This window comes from Anomalospiza imberbis, chromosome 8 (genome assembly GCF_031753505.1).
Source record: "Anomalospiza imberbis isolate Cuckoo-Finch-1a 21T00152 chromosome 8, ASM3175350v1, whole genome shotgun sequence".
NCBI lineage: Eukaryota > Metazoa > Chordata > Aves > Passeriformes > Viduidae > Anomalospiza > Anomalospiza imberbis.
In genome coordinates this window covers 29,102,986-29,125,841 of record NC_089688.1, presented here as the reverse complement: position 1 = coordinate 29,125,841, position 22,856 = coordinate 29,102,986, and the positions used below count along the sequence as shown (strand labels likewise).

Here is a 22,856-nt window from a genome sequence, read left to right as displayed (position 1 = left end):
CTCCCCTGCCCGGACACCCTGTCCGGACACCCTGCCCGGACACCCTGCCCGGACACCCTGCCCGCACCGCCACACCGGGCACGGCCGCAGGGCCTCGGCCGCCTCGGGAGCGCGCCCCGCAGCGGCTGTCGGGACCGTGCCCGGGGAGCGGTCTCGGGAGCGCGCCCCGGCACAGGGTCTCGGGACCGTGCGCCGGGAGCGGGTACGAGGAGCGCGCCCCGGGAGAGGTGTCCCCGGGAGCGCGCCCGGGGAACGGGTCCCGGGAGCGAGTTTGGGGAGCGCGCCCCGGGAACGGGTCCCGGGAGCGAGTTTGGGGAGCGCGCCCCGGGAACGGGTCCCGGGAGCGAGTTTGGGGAGCGCGCCCCGGGAACGGGTCCCGGGAGCGAGTTTGGGGAGCGCGCCCCGGGCCGGCTCCCGGGAGCGAGTTTGGGGAGCGCGCCCCGGGAACGGGTCCCGGGAGCGAGTTTGGGGAGCGCGCCCCGGGAACGGGTCCCGGGAGCGAGTTTGGGGAGCGCGCCCTGGGAACGGGTTCCGGGAGCGAGTCTGGGGAGCGCGTCCCGGGCCGGCTCCCGGGAGCGAGTTTGGGGAGCGCGCCCCGGGAACGGGTCCCGGGAGCGAGTTTGGGGGGCGCGCCCCGGGAACGGGTCCCGGGAGCGAGTTTGGGGAGCGCGCCCCGGGCCGGCTCCCGGGAGCGCGCGCGCCGCCCCTCACGGCCGCGGGTGACCCCACCGCGCGCCGCCGCCCCGCCCCGCCCCGCCCCGCCCACGCAGCTCCCCCCGCGCGCACGCGCCCGCCGCGCCGCGGCTGCACGGCGACGCCCGGCGCCATGACGTAACCCGCCGGCCTCGCCAATCGGAGCGCGAGGAGGGCGAGGCCGGCGCCGCTGGTTGGCTGCCGCCGCCGCCCCGCCCCGCCCCGCGGCCGGCGCGGGGGGGACCCGGATGAGGCGGCCCCTGGCGGCCGCGGCCGTTAAACGCCGGTGGGGCGCGGGCGCGACCCCCGCGATGGCGGCGGCGCGGTGAGGGCGGCGCGCCCGGGGCAGCGCGGAGGCCCGAGGATGCCGCTGCTGTACGTGATCCTGCTCTCGGCGCTGGCCGGTTGCTGCCTCACGCTCCTGCTCCAGCTCCTGTTCGTCTACAGGAGGAAGCCCGAGCCCCCCAGGGCGGACGGAGCCTACGGCGGCATCGTCTACAGCCGCGTGGCGCCCGAGCACGGCCTCAGGGAATACCTGCAGGGCGCGGAACCGGCCGGCGGCCCGGCGTCCGCGGAGCCAGCCCCCAGCCCGGCCCCGGCCTCTGCGCCCGCCGCCGCCCCGGGCCCCGAGCCCGGCCCCAAGCAGCAGCCGCCGCAGCAGCCGGAGCCCCCTCCAGCCCCCTCCTCCCGCGAGGAGACGTGCCACTTCCTCAATGCCATCTTCCTCTTCCTCTTCAGGGAGCTCAGGGACACTGCCCTGGTCAGGGACTGGGTCATCAAGAAGATCAAGGTGGAGTTCGAGGAGCTGCTCCAGGCCAAGATGACAGGGAAGGTGCTGGAGGGGCTCAGCCTCAGGGAGGTCTCTCTCGGCGATGTCCTGCCTATCTTCAAGTCCGTGAAGCTCATCCGGCCGGTGGCTTGCAATGAGGAGGGTTGTCCCGAGGAGCTGGGCTTTGAGGTAGACCTGGAATACAATGGTGGCTTCCACCTGGCCATCGATGCCGACCTGGTGTTCGGCAAGTCGGCCTACCTCTTCGTGAAGATCTCCCGGGTGATGGGCCGGCTGAAGCTGGTCTTCACGCGCCTGCCCTTCACACACTGGTCCTTCTCTTTTATGGACGACCCCGTGATACTCTTTGAGGTGAAGTCTCAGTTTGAAGGGAGGCCCATGCCCCAGCTCACGTCCATCATAGTGAACCAGTTCAAGAAAGTAATTAAGCGCAAGCACACCTTACCCAATTATAAAATCAGGTGAGTTGTCCTGCGTCCTCAGCGTTACTCTGGGTGGTGTGCAGCAGAATTGCTGTTTTGCTCTTAATGGGTACATTGCTTGTCTGTTGGCAGGAGTTTTCCTGAAAGGAAGGATCATTTTCCATTTATTACAGGTGAAGAAGCCATTGCACAGTGAGGTTGTTACATGCCCTCATCTGGGTGTAACTAAGTGGCAGAATTAATGTGCATGAAAAGTTTGGGGATCTTGTCAGGTGTGTGACAATAAGACCATGATGTCTTTGGAAGAGGCAGGAGGATGGCTCCATGTAGAGTGTGTGTGTGTTTGGGGTGTCCTCCCAAGCTTGTGCTGCTGGTGAGCCACCAGGGCATAACTTGTGGCTGATGCTTACCTCTAGAGGTGAAATGATTATTACTTAATATAAAAAAGGATAGTGTTCACTGTCTGAGGAATATTTTTGAGATCCCGTGATAATAGGCAGTCGGCCTTTTTTCTGGTCTGCTTAATTCCCTCAGTAATTTTGGGGGAAGTGTGAAAGTTGATAAGAGAACTATCACCACTGCTGTGGTAACTGAAATTTTGAAGGACCTCCTGCGGGTTTTTTTTAAATTTTTTTTTGTATTATAGTATGTTTTCTTTTACAAATGCACACTCTGCAGCACAGACTGCATTATATAGTGAATATAATGAAATGTGCACTGATAGTTCTGTAGCAGAAGTAGCAAGACGCATATTTGCTTTGTTTCTATCCTCTGATATTGATACTTAATGTCTTGCCACTGCTCAGGTACTGTCTTTCCTTTCTGTTGTGTCTTACCTCTGTTAGGGTACCGCGTTTCCTTTCTCTTTTGTTTGTTCTTTTTGGCTTTTGTTATGTATTAAGGATTTTAGGTTTGTTTACAACATTCTTCTGCAATAAGCTTTTCCTTGAAATTCATGAGAGATGAGTAACTGAAAATGCCTGTTTGAATTTTGAAGTGTAACTAGCTTTGTAGTGGTGTAATTTTTGAAGACTTTTCAGCTGGTTCCCCTGCAATTGAATTTACAAGTGCTGTCATGAAAGTGGATTTTTAAAATATCCAAGTTTTGGATAGCCCTGACAGGGCAATAAGTAGTTTTTTGAGTAATGTAGTGATTCTTTCAGGTTATGAGGTACTGAACTGCTCTCCAGAAGAGAGCAATCCCTGAACAGCAGGGAAGCTGTCACAGCAGGTTTGCTTCCATTCTCTTACTGTTTTGGAAAGTGTGAAGCTGTAAAGTGGAGAGGAGCCCGAGGGATAGCACAGTCGTGGTGCAGAGTCAGCACTCTCAGCACACCTAGAAAGAACAAGTGAACTTTGCACTCCTAGACAAGTTTTTAGGGTTCCTGTACAGCCAGTGATGGATGATGTGCTCCTCCCACTCGAGCAGATGAAGACAGACATCTTCACTTTGCCTCTGAGAGATGCACATGGACAGTGAGGTGTTCTCATCATTTAGTTGGAGATAGTCAATTTTCTAGGTGTTTCTCCAACTTTCTGCCGCCCTAAAGAATGAATGAGGCATGTGTGAGGGACTGGAAGGGCAAATAAGGTAAGAAGCAGAGTGCAGAGCCTGAAACAGAAATGAGAAGTGTGAGGATAGAAGGTAACTGACACTAAGAATGATATATGAAACATAAATAATTATAAAACTAAGAAGAATTAACAGTTAACTTACAGTGTTCTCTGTGGTTAAAGGAGTTGGGAATCCATGAATGCTTCAGAGGAAAATGCAGTATCATAGCTGACTTTCCCACTGGATAGTGGGCTGGTAGTCCACTGTGCTCAGTGAAAGTGTCCAACTCTGCTGTGGTGCTTTTGACTTTTACATGTTATGCCATGTACTGAACGTATCATTCCAACCCCCCGTGTTGAGGAGGGGACACAGAGGCAGGACACAGCTCAATGCACATTAATGGAATTGTCCTAAGGAAGGAAGATTGGCTCATTGATGTCCCAGCTGTCCATAACATGGAATTTACAGCTTCAGGTGGGAACCTTGAGCTGTCCACAGGGGCCCAGGGTTTTGTGGAACACAGACTAAAACTACAAATGCTTCCCCAGCGTGTCCAAGTTGAGTTTAGGCAGGTGAATCCCCAAACTTGGTAACAGCTGAACAGTAACAGTACGCTCTTAGGTGGTGGCAGAGCTGAGAGTGCAGGTGTTACTGAAAGCTGGTTTGGAAAATCAAGTCCCTTGCTGATAAGATGCAAAAGTGGGGCTTTAAATTGTAAGATTACATTGGATTTGGGATTATGGTATGCTAATGTATTTCTTAGCAAAGAATATCTAGGAGAAAGTCAGGAGTTTCACAACTGCTTAATAACCTCTTACCTTACTTAAAGCTTAGAAGTTTCTCATCTACATGGAATGTGATTATTCTCTCCCAGTTTTTTTCCTATTGCCTGTATGTCCTTAAGTACATGGTATTTGCTTCCATGTGCAGTTCAAAACCTTTTTGTTGTCTCTCCACTCTTGCTCATGTAACTTTGTAAATAAAACTTTGAATAACAGTGATTGCAACTTTGTAAACAAAAGTACTTGTAGTGTGGGGAACTCTCTCTTCGCCTGGTTAAAAGTGGCACTTTGCTATTCTGTTGGCTTCCACATTGAAGCCCTCAGAAGAGTTTTATCTTGTTTCAAGGTGTTAATTAGTATATAAAAACATGCTATTTTCCTTGTCTTTTGTATTAGGTGACTTCTAGAGGTTATTACTGGGTGGTGAATGGCATATGAAGAGAACTTTTGCCAGTAGTTGATTTTGAACATCCTGTAACAAAGTTTGTGTTACAGATCCTGGCCTCCTCTGTTATTTAGTTACAAAAACTGTATTTAAAAAATGTATATTCATATGTGCACTGTCTGTTGCTACAGCCAAATTACTACACAAGTACTTTGTATTCTTTCCAGTTAGGTACAAAATTTATGCTGCACAGCAGTGATGTATAAGATCATATTTTGTATCATCCATTTCTACAGACTTTATGTGATCTGCATAACTGTACCTTTAAAGTAGGAAAGGCATTTTGCATTCCTGCTGCACTCCTAAGTGTCTATAGGGAAAGGCAATGTAGCCTAGTAAGTGCATTTAAAGTTTGTCTAGCATTTTATACACATTTTTCTCCATAAAAGCAATTGTCTACTAATTGAAAAAGAAGGGCTGTGCTTTATGTCTGAACTAGTAAGTAGTAATTTGTGTTTTACTCTAATAGCATGTAATCACTTTTTTCAGTCTCTTTAATAAATGTGTTTGTGTCTGGCAAAACAGCCTATTTTGTAGCTGCTGTGCCATTGAATGGGAATTGCTGTCTTGTGTAGTAGAATTTGAGGAAATCCCTGGATGTAAGTGATAAAATCCAGTGAATGTAGGCTGGATTTTTGTTTTTTTTTTTTTTTTTGTCATCATTGATAAAGGATTTATGCAATTCTGTTGATAATAGCAGTAGTTAAATTTTTGTATTTAATATTAATGTATTTGTTGCTTTATAATAGAAATGCAAACAGCTTTTGTACAAACATTTTGGTATGTCAGAGCAGTGTCTTGTTCAAATGTGGGAAAAACCTAATACAACCTTGTTTTCATGGAGGTTTCTTTTAATAGACCAGGGCAGTGAATGCTATCAGCACAAAGTGAAGTTTATCTTGTGACCCGAGTCCAGACTTTGGTTTTTCATTGTATGCACTCAAACAGTTCTTGAATGCTATAGACACTGTTCATGTTGGTTTTAACTTTATCATGTCCTTTTAACAGTGGCTATTAAAGTGGTTAATAGGATTTAGAGGCACAGAGTAAGGACTATTTCAGGTGTCTGTCTCCTTGCTTGATGGTGCTGTTGCAGTAGTCATGGGCTCATCTGTGTTAGTTCTCTAATGAGCTCTACCTTGCTCATTAACCTTTTATTAAGTTGCTTATGGTGACAGCCTTGCTGTGCCCTCTCTCACCTCAGGCTTATCAGTACACTGATTATGCTGTGTCCAGCATGTTCTTAATAGTTGGGTATATTTTTGTTCTTTTGCACAGCTCTTGATCTTGCTTTTAGATTTTGGAGAGGTTTGGGTTTTGGGTTCCTTCTAGGCAATAAAAATACACTTTGCCATAATGAAGATACAAAGTGTATCTGTAAAGTCCTTCTTCTGCCAGAATTTAACTTCCTGGTATTTCTTAAGCAATGATGTAAAAAAACCTGATAGGTGCCTTTTTTTTTTGTTCTTAAATTAAACACCTCACAAGTTCATCCATTCAGTTTCTAAGCAGACCAGGTGTTGCTTAAGCAGTTGGTCAGTTCTGCATATTTTAGGAACACTTTGTTTCTTGGTTTGTTACATTAAAAAACCCAACTATTTTGTATTGATACTAGTCTGCTTTGAGAAACTCTGCTTTATTTTAATACATGCTACCAACAGAGGGGAATAACCTTATTTTCTTTGTAAGTGTTCTCACAAAGCACTGCTTCTACCGTTTCTGTATTGGGTGTTTAGATGACCTCTTCTGGCCACTTCCAACATGAATTATCCTTAGAACTGATCATTTGCAATATATTTAGTCATGTTAAATAGTTTTATGCTTTATTTGGAAGCTGGAGCTATACTGAATTTCTTTGGGAAGAAAATTAGACAAGCCTATTTTTATTTACCATTATAGAATGCAATTTGAGAGTTACATAGTAGTTTCTTATTTTTGGCAAAACTTAAGCCTAGAAGTAATGTAAATAGCTATTGATTTGAAATGTGTTTTACAATAGAAATTACTTCATAATGAAGAAATGGAGGTATTGGAAAAAGTATAAAATTTAAAAAAGCATATATTATTCATATGATGAGGCAGGAGTACCAGAAATAACCAGATTTTGGGACTGTGATCATGTCTTTATTTCAGAGACCTTTCTCTGTAGCTGCTGCAAAGGGAGGGTTTTCCTTTTTGAGTGTCTTTTCTACAGGAGTTGATAAGAATCTTTCACTAGTTAAATCTGTAAAACATTCCTGTTTGAAGTTCTCATTCCTACTGCTCCTGATAGGAAAGAAGGGTGGTTTTTTTGTTGGTTCTATTTTTTGGGTTTTTTTTAATGCCATGCCTATTTTAGGTACAAAAATTATCTACTGTACAAAAGCATTAAAAAACCCTCCAGGATCTGAGTCCTTTTCTGCTCTGCAAAAATTGATGGTAAAGCAGCACTGTGATTTTCAGACTGTCCCAGAGATACTGCCCTGAATGATGCCAGCACAGACTATTCTGCTCATGGCCAACTGGTGATCATTTCACTCAGTAGATCTGTCTGTAGTCAGTAGTTCCATGCTTGGAAGATTATCTTAATAGTGCAAAAGCAGTTTGTCTTACAGGAATTGGGTCAATGGGTCTGTAGGCAACCTGATACACAAACACAAGCAAACCTCAGAACAGCAAATATTTTCTTTTTTTTTTCCAAGGGTGCTACATGTAGAAGGAAGATATTGGTAGTGCAGAGCTTTTTATTGTTTTTTGTTTTTTTTTTTTTTTTTTTTTTTTTTTTTTTTTTTTTTTTTTTTGAGTGGGCTCCATCTCAGGCATACATAATTTCTGGAGGGTCACTATGTACAAGTTTCTTCAGATTGTATGAAATTATATGGTACAATGGCTGTGTGTAAATCTTATGTAGCTAGCAAGTTCAAATCCATTGGTTCTAAGGGTTTTGAAACATTTTTAGTCATCTTCCCGAGCTCCAGCACTTCATGAGTTTTCACACAGGAAAGATTGAATTCTGAAAGAATGCCAGTTTGAAACTTGTTCATAATAAAGTCAGAAGTAATGAGTGACCAGCTACATACCAGGCATTTCCCAGCATACAGGTGGCATTCTTTTCAGCTTAACAGTGAGCCTTTTTCTGGGGTTAGTCAACAGATTTTATGCTTTCTGTTTTTACCTACATCACTGACTTTAGATGGATCAGTGAAAAAATTGGGAGACCAGAGGTATGGGGCAGAAAGAAAATCTCAGTTGGAGGGAGTGATGGATGACGATACAGGATAAAGGAATACATTTTGGTCATTAGTACCTGCCTTTGCTGCAGATAGAAATCCAATAGGCATAATTGGTCTGACATGAAAATAGGACCTCCTTCAACTTTTCTTCCTTGCACCAGTATATAAAACACTGTACAATAATACTGTAAAGAAAATTTCCTTGTTTAATCCTTTGCTAGTTTGTATTAGAAGTTACTTGATCTTAGTCCTGCAGTGAACTTTCATGTGGATAGTGAATAAAGCCTCTGAAAAATCTGCTAAGATTTATTTAGTACTTGATGGTGTTTTGCATGCACCAGCATTGAGACCACATTTCTGTTCATCTGGACTCTGACCTTGAACTGATCATGCTGCTCAGTGAACACAAATATGGATCTTTTTATTCAGTTGTCCTAATTTGTGTTGCTTTCAATGCATTTAAATAAATATGAAATAAGCAATAGTAGTGTTTATTTTTTAAAGGTAACTTATTTCAAAATATAGATCATATAGGAGTTAATCACTTTACTGAACTGTAGGCACCTAAGAAGTGTGTGGATTCTAAGAAATGTGGGATTTGGTTCTGAGCCTGTCTGCTGGAGCAGGGAGCTGTGTTCAGGCTCTGGAACTGGGCTGTTCTGAACCACCTTCCACAGGCTGTATTGTGATTTTTAGACTCTGTGATAGATAGTGTGGTTAATGTTCCCCACTTGTCACATGGAACTGAACACTGGGTTTTCCTGAAGGAGATTAATTCATGGAAAAGGATACAGAATTTGTGTGTGAAGATGTGTAGTTAATTCAGCTCTCAGTAGCTCATTGGATGTAAAAATCTATGAGGCTTTTTTATCAATCCTATTTATATATATTAAATGCATGAAACAGTTAATCTTTTATTGGCAAATGGCACTTGATCAGAAAACTTTTAAAAGCAGCCTGGGTAAGGACAGTGGGTTTTAGTGGGGTAGAGCAGCTCAGTACTGGTGAAGCTCAGCCTCAAGCTGCTGGATTCACTATTGCAGCTGGTCCTTTCATGTTGTGGCTTTCTGTGGGAAACTGCTTATTCTGCATTCCTGCAGAGATGGCCCAGAGTCACTCCTGTGTTTGCAGTTCATGTTCACACTTGTTTGATTTAAAACAGTTTGAACATTTGAGTGTTCTTGATAATATTTTTTCTTTAGAGTATAGTAAAAGACTTTAAATGTAGCACTTCTTCTAGAATTAATAAGCTTTATTTTCTAAACGGAATATGGAGAGAAATTAGCAACTCACATAGGTAGGTTACATTAATAGATAATTTGTGTCACCCCAGTCTGTTAAAATCCCTGAATTGTGGAACTACAAAAAATTTTGAGTGATGATCTCAAACCGTCCTTTCATCCAGAAAACAAGCAAGGATCCAATGTGATGATGAAGATTCCTACAACTGCCCAAAGCCATTTGGGTACATCTGATTCCCTAAGCACCCTTCTTTCTGGAAGGGCTCCTGCCCTCGTGGAGCCCTGCCTGAGTTAAGTCCTCTCAGGACTGTTTCCTGTAGGACCCAGCTGGAGGCTGGCAGTGGTTTAGTCCTGTCTGTGGCCAAACGCAGCTCTGCAAACTGCCAGGAGATGCCAAGTGTAGCAGAGAATAAAAGAAAGAGAGGGAAAACCTTACATTTTGTGAGGTAAAAAAAACACAGAAATTTCATTCAACCCCGAGTTGGACTCTGGAGAGCTGCTTGGTTTGGTTTTTTTTTATTTTCTCTACTAGCTGCTCTAATTCATTTTAGCCTTAAAGCTATTGGGTACAACTGACCTTTAGAACATCCTAATTCTGCTGTTCAGTGCTGCTGTGAGCAGCAGGCCATTAAAGCTCTCCATTAAAGCTGCTTCATGAGGAATTCTACTGCAACAATACAGTTCACACATTTTTGAAGGCTTCCCAGATGTCATAAAGCTCTGTCTGAAATAGAGTGTATTACAGTGATCAGCCGGTGATAGTTAATGAGACTGTTACACACACTCAAAGGCAGTAATTAATTGCCAGATATGACTAGCATGAAATTAGGATAATCATTTGGGAATTAATTTTTTGGTAGTTTTTTGTTGCTCTGGCTGAAAAACTTATTGGGCCACTTTGAGATGTAAATTCAAAATAATGATTTCTTACTTTCTATCTTTTAAAAATTATCTAATGATATCTAATGGAAATCATAACACTTACATACTTTGTTCCTGACTTTCTTTACTGAGACCTATTGCTAAGCAGGATATTTTCCTGCATCTGTGTCAATGGCAACATTGTTATCAAAAATGAGCACTCAGAAGGAAATGTGTACAGATGTTAAAATATACTTTTGTAATGGCATTAAGTACAAGATTATGTACTTATTATGGTGTTTGCCAGTGAGATGAAGATAGCAATACTGGTAGTAACTACTACCATATATGTAAAATGCTTTAAATTATACTTAAACCTGTGAAAAATATCCTGTCACGTAGGTTTTATATGCAGTAACTTAAAGGAAACCCATTGAGTAGTAAAAATTAAAATGGACTTTTCATGAATGCCACTTGTGTAGTAAATGGTTTAAACTGTTATGAAACCATTATTCCTGTTTGCCTGAGCTCAAATAGGAAGAGTAAAAATGGAAGATCCCAGTCTGGTGGTGGCATGGCGCCGGGCTTCCTGGTGGTGTTTGGATCACCTCTGAAGGATCTGGCTTGGTGAATAGTTCCTAAGTAATTAGCATGGGGAAATGACTCCAGAAACTTCAACAGTTGTGTGGTTTTTTGTTGGTTTGGTTTTTTTGGGGGTTTTTTTGGGTTTTTTTTTTGTTTCTTTTTTAAGAATAACCACATACTTGCTAACAAAATTTGATGCAATATGTTAGAAGAAACAAAACAAGCCTAATGTTTCCAAGCAAAGAGCCCAGGAATTAGAAAGGGAGATGGGGTGGGAACAGCAGTGTTAGGCAGTGGTATTGTTCTAAAACAATTCTGCAAAAACTCAGATGGTTTTTTCTTTTCCTCTGTGCCTCTGAATGAAGGGCAAATTAGAGAAAGTATCCAAATTCATAATTTGAGCAGCTGCTTCTATTAATTTAATCACAAGTCTTAAGTGTAACGTGCCATGAGTGATGCAGGATTTGGAAAGTGCAGGAATCCTTCCTGTTAATTAACCTCACAAACCCTTCCTGTGTTTGATTGTCATCAGTGGTGCCCCAGGTCATGTTCAGACTGAGCTTCTGTGTTACCTGATCCTGTTTACGGTGTGGGTCTATTAATAAAATGCTGTGGCTTGCCTGCGGTGGCATCTTTGCTTGGGGGACAGCTGGCAAGTACACGGCCATGGTGTGTCCCTGGGTCCATTTGTGCCCTCCCCACCACTGCAGCCCTTGAGTTCTCTGCAAACCAGGCCCATGATGACTGCTGCTCACAGCTCCAGGGTGAGCTGTCAGTCATCTCAGCTTTGAAAATGCTATTGCTAAGCCTGGGCTTTCAGGTTGTGAATTTGAGCATCTTCTGTCTTGTCAGAAGTGACTTGATAAATGTAGATTGAGGAGAAGTTTCCACAGTTTGAGCATTTTTAAAACTAACTGGAGGAGTGAGGATAAACCTTGGGAAGCTCTCTTGCCTATAAATCACAGCAGATAGAAATATTTTTTCACTTTTGGTTTACAGCTGTCAGAGACTGGTTTCAGCAGTGAGACAGTTGTTTTCTGTCTAAGCAGCCTAAGAGATGTCACTTCATTTCACATGGATATAGGCTAGGGTTTAGAGCAGAGGATTAAACTCTTCAGCTCAACGAGTGAGTTGTGTTCAGAGCTTAGGTTTCTCATAGAACATCATCTTTTTGCTCTAACCAGGATTGCGGACAGGTGACCAACCTCTAATCCTGCCTGAAGGTTGAGTTTTGGGTGGCTTGGGTTTTATTTGCTTTTTTATGTGTGTGCTTTTTATTTTTTGTTATTTTTTTCCTGCTGCTATTTTCCTTGAATGCCTAAAGGCTTGTTGCTAAACCACACCTACTTCTCTTTCAGCTCTACACGAACATAAGCACATTCTGTATTTTCTGTCCCATTTGGAGCAAAGCCACAACAATCCAGACTTTTTGGTTAGACTGGGAAATTTTGTCTTCATCCTGTCTGAATTACAGGTGGATTTTCATCCCTTAATTTGAATCAACAGAACCTGAAAACTTAGGGATCAAACAGACATTGACTACATTGAGTTAACAAAACTGTTTCGTATTTTTGGAATTTAGAATTTGGGAAGCTAGTGTTCCTGAAAAAAGTATGCACATGGTCAAGTTGATCTTTGTGCTGATAAGAAAGAAGTATTGCTAAGATTTTTTACCTGTGGCTATTCCAATACAGGCAGTAAAACCATATCATTAAGACTGTCCATGTTGTATTTGCAATTTCTGTCATATAAGCAGGAAGAAATCAGATCTTTTTTGAAGAAGCTGCTAGACTGTTTGCATTTCTTATTTTATTTGTTCTTGTGGAAGTCAGGAAAAAATTGATGTTTGAGAAGTGTCTTGTCTCAAATGTATGATTCAAGATATACCTCAGAATTACTGAGAAGAAAGAAGACTATTTTAAGAATCTGGAAATGTGTGAAAGTTCTTTGAAGAAAAAAAAAGGCTAGTAAAATCCTTGCCTTTTTTTCTTTTGAGGTCTTGGTTAAAAAAAAAAAAAGAGACTGTTCATATATTGAGACCTTGTGTGTAAGAGCCTCCTACATGTGTGTGGCAGAATATCCTGTAAGACAGTGGGTGGATTACTAGATCTGATTTGCAGTTTGCCATAAAACTTCCTAGAAAATAAACACCATCTTATTGCAATGGTTTTTTTCAGGCTGCTTGTAAGTCAGATTTTCATAGCTGTGAGTAAAGCTGAATCATTTTAATATCTTCAGTGTGAAGAATGATATAGCTGTTTACATTATAATACCTGACGAGTGTAAATGTTAGCTGATAAGCACTTTAAAATCTTATTAAGGTGATCATGTCTTTTTAGGAGTGGATTGTAATATTTTAGATTTTTTTGTAGAAGTAAAACTTCATCTTAAATTACATGCAGTGTAAGAATAGATTACTTCTTTATGTCTTAAAATATCTGGTCTCAATCCCTCTTTGAAATTTACATGCTTTACTGGTGTCTAACTTGTGTTTCTGTGACTCAGGTGAAAAACACAATCTAAAAATGACTCAATTCTGTTGTGTAGTTAGTTGAACCTTTTGATTAGTCCCCAGACTGAAAATAAATCCAGCAGTTATTCTTTCAACAGTATTTTAGATACAAGAATCTTCACATACCGTAGCACTTGCAAAATTGAAATCTTCTAAACATGGTCTCTCTTTATTATGATAGAATTTTGCTTAACATTCTGGATGAAAATGAAGACTTGCAATGCATTCAAAGTAGCTTTATGGGGAAGATGCTTGCATTTTTGGTTGATTGATTCTTCTGAGGTGTAAAATCCTTTTGCTCTGTATTAAAATGTTTTAAATAAACACTTAATGTTTAAAATAAAATTACTAAAATTCAAATGTTCAGTTAATGTAACTTAAAAATTTCCAAACCTGAAAATGTTTAATCTTTATGTCAAGAGAGTAGTGCTGGGATTCATATCATAAAAGTGTTTAATGTGGTCTTAAACTGATATTCAATCATTTTAAACACTGTTTTAGATACCAAACTTCTTTTATAAAGCCAGAGAATAATTTAAAACTTTTCCTGTAACTTATTCTAGAAAAATATTCTCACTTCTTAGCAAAAGCTCTACAAAATCCCAGCTCCTCCTGCACTTAGAAATGATACTGTAAGACTTTCTACTTCTCCAAATAGGCGATGGAATACTGAGAGCTTTTGAATTGTGTTTCTGGCTCTGTTTAGCTCTGAACAATTGTTGTTTTTTTAATGTGATTCTGGATGGTCTTAACTGATGCAATGAGCAGGCACAGAAGCATATGGTTATAATACCAGATAAATCAGTTTTTTTTAGTGCTCAATACATTTCTTCATACAACTAAAAATATCATTAAGTAGGTACTGAGGTGTGAAGTTAATTCGGGGATCAGGTTAATTAAACTAAGGTATAAAAGATTTCTGTCCTCTTTTCTGTTAAAAGTTGGCTAAAGGACCACAAAACAATCATCACAGAATAGCGAATTTAAATTAAAGGGAATGTGGGTCAGACATCTTTAAAATTAAATCACCAAATCCAGACTTGTTCCAAGTAGATGAGTTCTGCCTCCCAGAGCTGCCAGCTGGAAGGGAGAATTCTCCCCATTCCGGGACTGAAAGCACTCAAAATGAAGGGAAGGAGCTTGATGTGCTTGGCGTTTTTTCTGGATACACTTTTGATCTAGACTTTGAGGAAGGTGGTGGTGAGAGGGAATGAGTCACTGAAGAGCAAATGAGCCCCTGAAGTGACTCTGAAGTCTGGCATGAAGGGAGTGTAGAAGTCCTTCACGTCAAGGAGATATTGCCTGCAGTGGCTGGAAACATTTTTGCTGTGCTTTGTGTGTGGAAGACCTTAGTATTGTGCTATTTTAGTGTCTACCTTTAATCATATATATTAATTCAGTAACTTTATCTTAATTACTTTCAGTATAATCATCTAATTCCTTGTGCGAAGAAGGAATTTTTGCTGTTTGTATCTTGCAATATTTAAGAAACACTCACTATGCTACAGCTTCTTTTAAATATTATTTCTGTAGGGTTGGGTTTTTTTCAGTTGCTAAAATGTCACATGAAGTTTGATTGATGGATATTCCTCTTCATATTAATGCTAAGTTTTAGTTAGCTTTTTCTTAAGAGAGTGCTGTCTGAATTTCAGACCTTTGGACAAGTAAGATGAGTTTGTGGAGGGACTCTGGTAATCCAAAAACAAGTTGAAAAGGCACGATAAGCATTTAATATAAAGAATTTTTAAAGACTTTCTGCAGAGAGAGCATCCATTGCTGGCCTGCTGCAGTCCTGCCAAACAGAAGGAGAGGGATGATGGCTCTGTAAGAATGTGTGCCCCGCTTTTGAAAGGTGGGGAAGTTGACAGGCTTTTCCTACCATGGGGAAAACGATGGGAGAGCCTGTGATGCCTGACCCTGTTGGGAGCATGGATTTCCTCTGTGTGGTTTACAACATGAGGGAATGGTCCCACCTGTTACCAGCAGTCCTCATCTGGGTCTGTATTAGTTCACTCACTCCCAGTGGGAAAGTATTTCCAAATAAATAGGGTTGTCTTGTACTTAAATATTTTGACAACTGTTTAATTCCCTAGTATGTAATTGAAATCTACAGTAAATAGCAAATTTGTCCAATGTTTAATTTTGGAAATGCACAAACTCTCTGTAAATTAAATAGATAAGTGCTGTGATATAAATTTGGAAGGCTTCAGAGCAGCGCTAAAATATTAAAAATGCATTTAATGAGAGATATTCAGCTCTTTGTACACTGCTAGTGCCAATGGAAATAGGTGATGTGTTCCTTTTTTTTGCTAATGATTTTGCAATTTAGTTGTGATAAGAATATGAACATAAGTGCTTGTTGAAAATTAATCATGATGTTGAGACTGCCTTTTAATCCCATGTTTGTAGAAATTTTAAGTAGTGCTGCACAAAGTCCCCCTTGCACTCCTAAGTGTTTTATATATCAATGTATATAACTGTATTGGTATTTTAGAATTAATTCCTCTTTAATTCATTGTTTTATAAAATTTTTTAAAGTATTTTGAAAATAGAAATCAAAATTACATAAACATTGTCTTAATCTAGGAAGGAAAACAGCTTTTTCTGGGGATTGTTTCATTATTCTGTGCTGCAGCAAAGGCTTGCAGTGTGTGTTGTAGTAACACTATTCTGAAGTAACTTGAGGATGATGTTTTTACTTTGAATGTGTAGGTGGATATGTTTGGATCCTTTCTGGGATGTTTCAGTCTGTTATTTTGCTTTTCTATTCTTACTTTTAGCATATAAAATAGATTTGTCCAAGTTTGTGTTCTTGTAAAAGGCTTGCAGGATGTGTGCATAGGTAAGCGAAAGACCTGTGAGATACCAACACTTTTAAGCATGGTATTTGCAGAAATTGGGAGAGCTAATGGTAACCCACTGAATCCTCTTCCTTTGTCTTTTTTCCCTGCCAGAAATCTTGTTTCAGTGAGTCACTGAAGCTCAGAATGGATGTTGTTAGTTTGATGCTCCCATGGAAAACTATAATAGATTTGGGAGTGCACGTATTGCCAGTTGCTGGTACTAACCGAAAAGCAGTTTATTAGTGTTTAAAAATCCTCAAACCTAAAAGTACCTATTCACTCAGAACTTATTATTTTCCAGTGTGCTTGCCTAACTTATCCTTTTCCACCTGACAAAATCCTAAGTCTGTATTTTGAGGGGTAAAATCATTCCTAACAGGAGCAGGGTACCCTTGCTTTGCTTACAGTGAGAAACGTGAGGTGGGTCTGAGTGGGGAGGTGACCAGGCCCTGAAGTGGGACAGAGTCATGCAGAATAGAAGCAGTGGGGTCATCTTGGTGGGTTTTTCCCTACCCTTGTGATGCTTGCTATTACTTTAGAAATTCAAGAAGTATAAAGAAAGATTATGAGTGAAGTACCAGATCAGTCAATACTTGAACAAGGCATATTTTGAGTTAGTTGTTTGTGGTATACTCATAAACCTAAACCTTGGCCAGAGAGATTTAACAGCCTCATATTTTTCATGCACAAGACTTTTAAGAAAAGTATTTAAAACTGACTATTTTTATGCAACATATTTCAAAATGGTTTTCTTTATGAAGGAGTTAATGAGGGAGAAACTTGGAACCAAATTAAAGTTAGAAGTTGAATTGGATTTCAGGAAAATAGCTGGAGTGTTGAGTTGTGTTTATTCACAAAGAGAACAAAAGAAATTACTTTCTCATGGCGCTGTATGAGGCTGTTGCTCGTACAGAACCGAAGTGTCTGGAATCAGAGCATGGAGCTCCCTCCCAAAGTGTGTGCTGACAGTTAAAGGATGCTTAATTATTTATTTGAGTTTCTGAAACTCTTCAGTTCATCTCCATGTGACTGTTTCCTGAACATACTGTGATCTCCGAATGTGACAAGCAGATGCCCCTGATGGTTGAGCAAACAGTGCTTATGAAAGAGTTCTTTCTCATGAAATGGCAGAGCCATCCTGCAGGCTGTGCTGCTCCTCTCCTGCTATTTTGTGAGTCTCCACACAAATAACTGCTGGGAGGCTGCATCAGTGACAGAGGATGGAAACCAAGGCACAAGGCAGTGCTGGGAAATGAGAGCAATAAATAAAGACAGAAAGAAGGAATACCCTGTAAGAGTTTTTTTTTTTTGTTTTTTTTTTTTTTCAAAAATTCAGCACAGATGCTGTGATATCATTCTTTGTGCAGGGTTGTGGCCCTTGCTGTTGGGATTGCCTGTGTGTGTCAGCCATGTGATGGGGCTGCAGCTCTGCAGCCTCTCCTTCTCCTTTCCTCCCTCTGATCAGGCCTGTGTCCAACACCAGAGCACTATCACTTAAAAACCAAATTGGTATTTATAACTCAGCATTTTCTAATCAAAGAGAGAGAATTATGTGGTGAGATAGTTGGTGTTTTGCACACGTTATCTTGAACATGAACTGCTTTTCCTGTGAATCACATGCTGCAGTGAGGGAAATAAAGCTCAATGGCAAATGTTTAAAATACCTGTATCTTTATTCAAGAAAACTGGCTGAGAAGAGCCACTTTAAGTTTTTTACAGAGTGAGAGAAGAATCAATCTGTGTAACTAAAGTGAACTGTTCATTAGGGTGCACTAACAGTACTCTCATAAAGAGTTTAAGCTTTAGGGTCATAGCATATTTTCATCTTTCTATTCTGTGGTGTTTATGCAGTTCTTAAAAGACCTGGTAAGATATTTACTGCAGTAGGGCTCTCATGTTAAATGATGTTTGCAATCATAAAAATACCATGTGATTTTTACCAGCTTCCCACTTCCTAAAAATTATCTGTGATAGTAAATGTGACTCGGTCTACTCCTGTGAAGCAATTTTTGTTAGTATTGTCCAGTCTGCTGCATTCAAAAAGCTTTAGTAGCTACTACTCATTCCTTTTGACCAATGAATGTGTAGGAATGGCAGTATTTCTCTTTTTTTAAAGAGTGTTAGAGATTCATTATTGTCTTGTTGCCTTTTTTATATTTTTTGTGTGTTCATGTTATGTAATGTGAATTAAGAGAAATTTCTTCTATGTTTTTCAGGTTCAAGCCATTTTTTCCCTGTCAAGTATTGCCAGCTGATGAATATGAAGATCGAGACCTCTATATACAGGATTTTCTATTGACAGAAGGTCGACTGAAGGTCACATTAATTGAATGTACAAGGTATATTTTTGTGCACTTTTGCTCATTCTTGACTAAGCAAGGACCTGGGTTTCCTGAGTTTGTAGTAATTATAGCTGTAGGTCAGTTCTGATTTGCAAAGTGGCAGCTTTGGTGTTATGATTGCACTCTAACCACAAAATGTACTTTTCTTGAAGTAAAAATGAACAAATGAAAGTTGCAGTTACTTTCTTGAGGCACTTTGGGTTTGTGTGGGGGCAAGCCTTTGCCTTTCTGAATTTTGCCTGGTTACAAGCTAGTCTGTGCCTCCTCTTATTTGCTGGGTTTGCTTTTCTGCCACACCAAATTATGGGTCTCTTTCCAGGACAGTATAAATGTTGTAATTATATTACTGTGTTTTGTAAGCAAAGAGAAATAATAGTTTCACTCAGACTTACTTAGATAAATCCAAATCACTTTTATAAGGCATTATTTATTGTCTTGGTCTTGAACAAATAATGGAAAGAAATAAAATCTATTTCCTTCATTCATTGAAGACAATATTATTCTCTTCAGAATATTATTCTCTTCAAAGTTGGAGAAAAGGTATGTGGGCTCTTGGTTTGTTGGGGGTTTTTTGTCAGGCCTCTTGGTTTATGTTAGATCTTATCCAAGTAGTGCTAAGGCTTTGATCTAGTCCTGTGCACTTCTACTCTTTATGAACTAAACTGCTTTGCAGAAAGACTTTTTTTAACATGTTCTTTTCATTGCTTTTATTCCCATATCAACTCCTCTTTGCATTTTTTCCTGTAGCACTGTACAACATTTAAGCTGTATTTCCTGTACTAATGTAGTTTATCAGTGGTCAGGATTTCCTGAAGATATTCTTCTGCTTCTAAGGGTTCTGTGGTGGCAGCAATGGTTATATTTTTTGTGATAGAATTCCTGCTTACCTGTCTCCCTATCTTTGTGGCGTTTTCTCTGGATGATCCAAGGATACTAAATAACTGTCTGCATTCCTTTGCTACCAATAGCATTTCCCCTTTGACTGTACTGAGTAAGGGAACTCTGATCTCTCTTCATAGCAATTCTCCAATTTCAGCCCAGTGGTGCATTTGTTTTTATCATGAGGGCCAAAATGACCACCTTGCACTGTGTACAGCTGTTCTCGGTTAGGGAAGTAATCTTTTAAATGTTGTCTTTCCTGAATATGAAACACTGTACAATATCAACTCTTGAGTTTCTTTGCACTGAGAACTCAGACTGCTCAGTCTGACATCATTCTGAACTCTCAGTATTTTCAGCTGTCACAGATGCTTATCAGATGGCTGGAAGAGGATGCAGTTGCTGATTTGTCAGGTCTGACATAATCCAAGTGTTTTATGCAGCTTGGAATTTTTCAACACTTGGAAATTGTCTCAACAGACACTTCTCAGCCAGGATGTCTGACTGTTGGACCCACAGTAATTCCTCAGATCTTCCAGTTGTCCCATTCTTTTTTTGAACTCAACAGCTACAACTGCTGTCCATAGAGTCCCTCAGTGAGTAAATACTCTTGTTTAATTTGCATCTGAAGATATTGATGAGGTAGGAAGAGAAACAGAGAATTTTGGTAGTGAAAGAAGAAACTTATATACACGAAAGTAATGGTGATCAAATTTCCCTTTTTCACCAGCCCTCTGTGAGTGGTGTGAAGGTTGGCTGGGCCAATTCCCAGTGCAGCACTGTGTGCTGACATCCAGGGCTTTTGCACTTACATCTGCCATAGGGACCTGAGCATTTTTCATATTCTCATTCTCATTCCAGAATGAAGGATCACTTTAATTTCTGAGTGGTTTTCAGTTTTGCTCAGTTCCCCAGAAGGTTTTATATTTTCTCACTACAGTAGATGATCTTTGACTTCTCTACAGAATTTGGAAGTAGAATTCTTCCATCTAGTCAGGTAATAGAGTTCTACTGCTTCTCCCATTTAAGTCTGGACATCAGTGGTGAAACCATGGGGGTAAAATGTTTAGCAAACTTTTTCTGTTATAAATGGCTTGTTTAATTAAATTATATTTTTCACATGACCAAATACTTGCACTTTTCACACTTCTTTTCTAATTGTAGGCTTGACCATAGCAATTTTCTGCTGTTATGCTGTTGAAAGAAAAATTAAATTTGCTCATAAATTAATGAAAGGATGGGAACTTTGATGTAAAGAAATAATAAGGAATATATCTGGCAAGTCTTTATCTGACCTGTACAAAAATCTCAAGTTTTCAAAAAGTACAATGCCCTCAAAGAACTTAATTGTTGCAAAAATGCTGTTATCTGTAATTATCTTAAAACTTGTAAGAAAAAGGGAAAAAGAAAGCAACATTCTGTTAAATTTTGACTTAGTTTCTTTTTAACCAAGAAACACTGTGAAAAAAGTAACAAAGGTAAGAAAACTCTGATTTTATTAGGCAAATACACTTCCAAAACTGCCATAAAGTGGGCACTTTTCGATCTGTAGGGTATAGATATCTCTTTCACATATAGTCATATATAATAATGTCAATCTTTATGTGCAGCACCTTTCTTTGCATATTAATGGAGATACTGTTCAAACAAAAATTTTCTTAGTGTAGCAGAAGTTAAAATTTTGCCTTTGTCTTTCTGAAAATGGAAATTGAGCTCCAAACTTCCAGCATGAATGTAAATGTGTAGTTTGGCTGTCCTGTAATGTGTTTGTTCACCTTACTCCAGGTTAGGAGGTGCTGTTAACCTGCTGTAGGGTGAAATCTCAGTATGGCTCTTTGTTTTGCTTGTGGATTTTGTTGCAATTCTGGCCAAAAATTATTTTGTTCCTGTTTTGAGCTATCTCATTTGCTTGTTTTTCTATCCAGTACAGCAAAATAGTTCCTGTGCTGATATTTTAGAGGGGCCATAAATGCCCCTGAAAAATTCCCTAAGAGTGTGTCTAAGTGAGCAGAAGCAAACTTGAGCGCTGTCACAGTCAGAGGTGTTTACCCTTGGGTTGTCTTAATTTTACCAGTTCTGTTTATTGGTGAAAGTTGTCTTCAATAGCTTTACTTCATTTTCAAAGGATGTTTATTACAAATCCCCACATCTGAAAGATGAGACTTTTTTTAGTTATAAATATTTAACCTAGAAACATTATTTAACAATGTCAAGATAAACAGAAAATTGAGATGTTTTTCTGACAGTATCATCTAAAGAGTTGTATAACACATCACAATCATAAATAAGATACTTGGGATGAAAGCTTAGAAACTGTTCTTGTCAAATGTATATAGAAAGTTTGGGGGGGGGAAATTAAAATCTAATCTTACTCTTTTGAATGAGTAAGGTTTGTTTGAAGTTCTTATTCCAAAATATTTATCTGCTTCCAACCACTGTGAGATAAACTGTGAACAACTTGATTGCTGTTCTTTAGCCTAAAGTTTATAGTCCCTTTTCCTTTCCTTTTCCTTTCCTTTTCCTTTCCTTTTCCTTTCCTTTTCCTTTCCCTTTCCTTTCCCTTTCCTTTCCCTTTCCCTTTCCCCTTTCCCCTTTCCCCTTTCCCCTTTCCCCTTTCCCCTTTCCCCTTTCCCCTTTCCCCTTTCCCCTTTCCCCTTTCCCCTTTCCCCTTTCCCCTTTCCCCTTTCCCCTTTCCCCTTTCCCCTTTCCCCTTTCCCCTTTCCCCTTTCCCCTTTCCCCTTTCCCCTTTCCCCTTTCCCCTTTCCCCTTTCCCCTTTCCCCTTTCCCCTTTCCCCTTTCCCCTTTCCCCTTTCCCCTTTTCTTGTACTAATACCTGTCTGAAAAGCGTTGTAGCCTTCTGGAATAGGGTATCATGCATGAAGAACCACTCTTTGTTATAAATGTTACAAAAATCATAGATAACTGGATCCCAGTTAAGTGAAATACAAATATAAAGTCAGTAAATTGACTTTAATCTACACTAGCACTCTGTTAAACCAACAAGAGCTTCACATCGTGATGTTTAGGACTAAAGTGGAAGACTCTGGTAGCTATTGTTGCTCTTCTTCAAATAAAACAAAAGCCCTTTATGGGAAAATGCCAATTTAGCACTTTATTTAAAAACAAACCACCCCCCCCCCCAAAAAAAAAAAAAAAAAAGAACAACACTGTCGGGGAAAAAAGTCAACTAAAAAAAAAACCCTAAGCTAAAAATTCTGTTATATTTTATATTTTTGGCATTCTTCCACTAGAGGGTGGCAGTGTCTTTCCTTTGGTGAAAGGCTGTGCCTGTGTGATCTGGTCTCTCTGGACTTCTATGTATGCACATAGGTAATAATAGTGTATAGATGAAGAACAGGGAGTTTAATGTGTTATCTGGGATATATGTAATGGTATTACAGTTCTTACCATAGGCTTTTCTATTTCAGGTTACTGGTGTTTGGATCCTATGAAAGAGAAGCAAATGTTCATTGCACAATGGAGCTGGGCAGTAATGTTTGGGAAGAAAAATCAAGAAGTTCTATTAAAACGGTAAAAAAAAAGGGTGTCATCTTTGCATATTGCACTTTGTCTTATGCACTTGATACATTGTCTAGAAAGTGTGTCTTTAGGCAATCAAATGGGTGACATAACAGAAAAAAACAAACCACAAACATAGCATACGAGTTATTTACTTTTTAGTCCACTGGCAAAT

General features: G+C 40.4%; 1 protein-coding gene across 1 annotated transcript in view; it reads left to right on the top strand.

Moving 5' to 3' along the window:
- The first annotated feature begins 929 nt into the window (after positions 1–929).
- PDZD8 (PDZ domain containing 8) overlaps positions 930–22,856 on the top strand; it is a 52,973-nt gene continuing 31,046 nt past the window's right edge. The window contains exons 1-3 of the mRNA XM_068198189.1: positions 930–1,944; positions 18,158–18,280; positions 22,591–22,693. Of these exons, the coding sequence (XP_068054290.1) occupies positions 1,058–1,944; positions 18,158–18,280; positions 22,591–22,693 (1,113 nt within the window). The 5' untranslated portion in view covers positions 930–1,057. The remainder of the gene's footprint in view (positions 1,945–18,157; positions 18,281–22,590; positions 22,694–22,856) is intronic.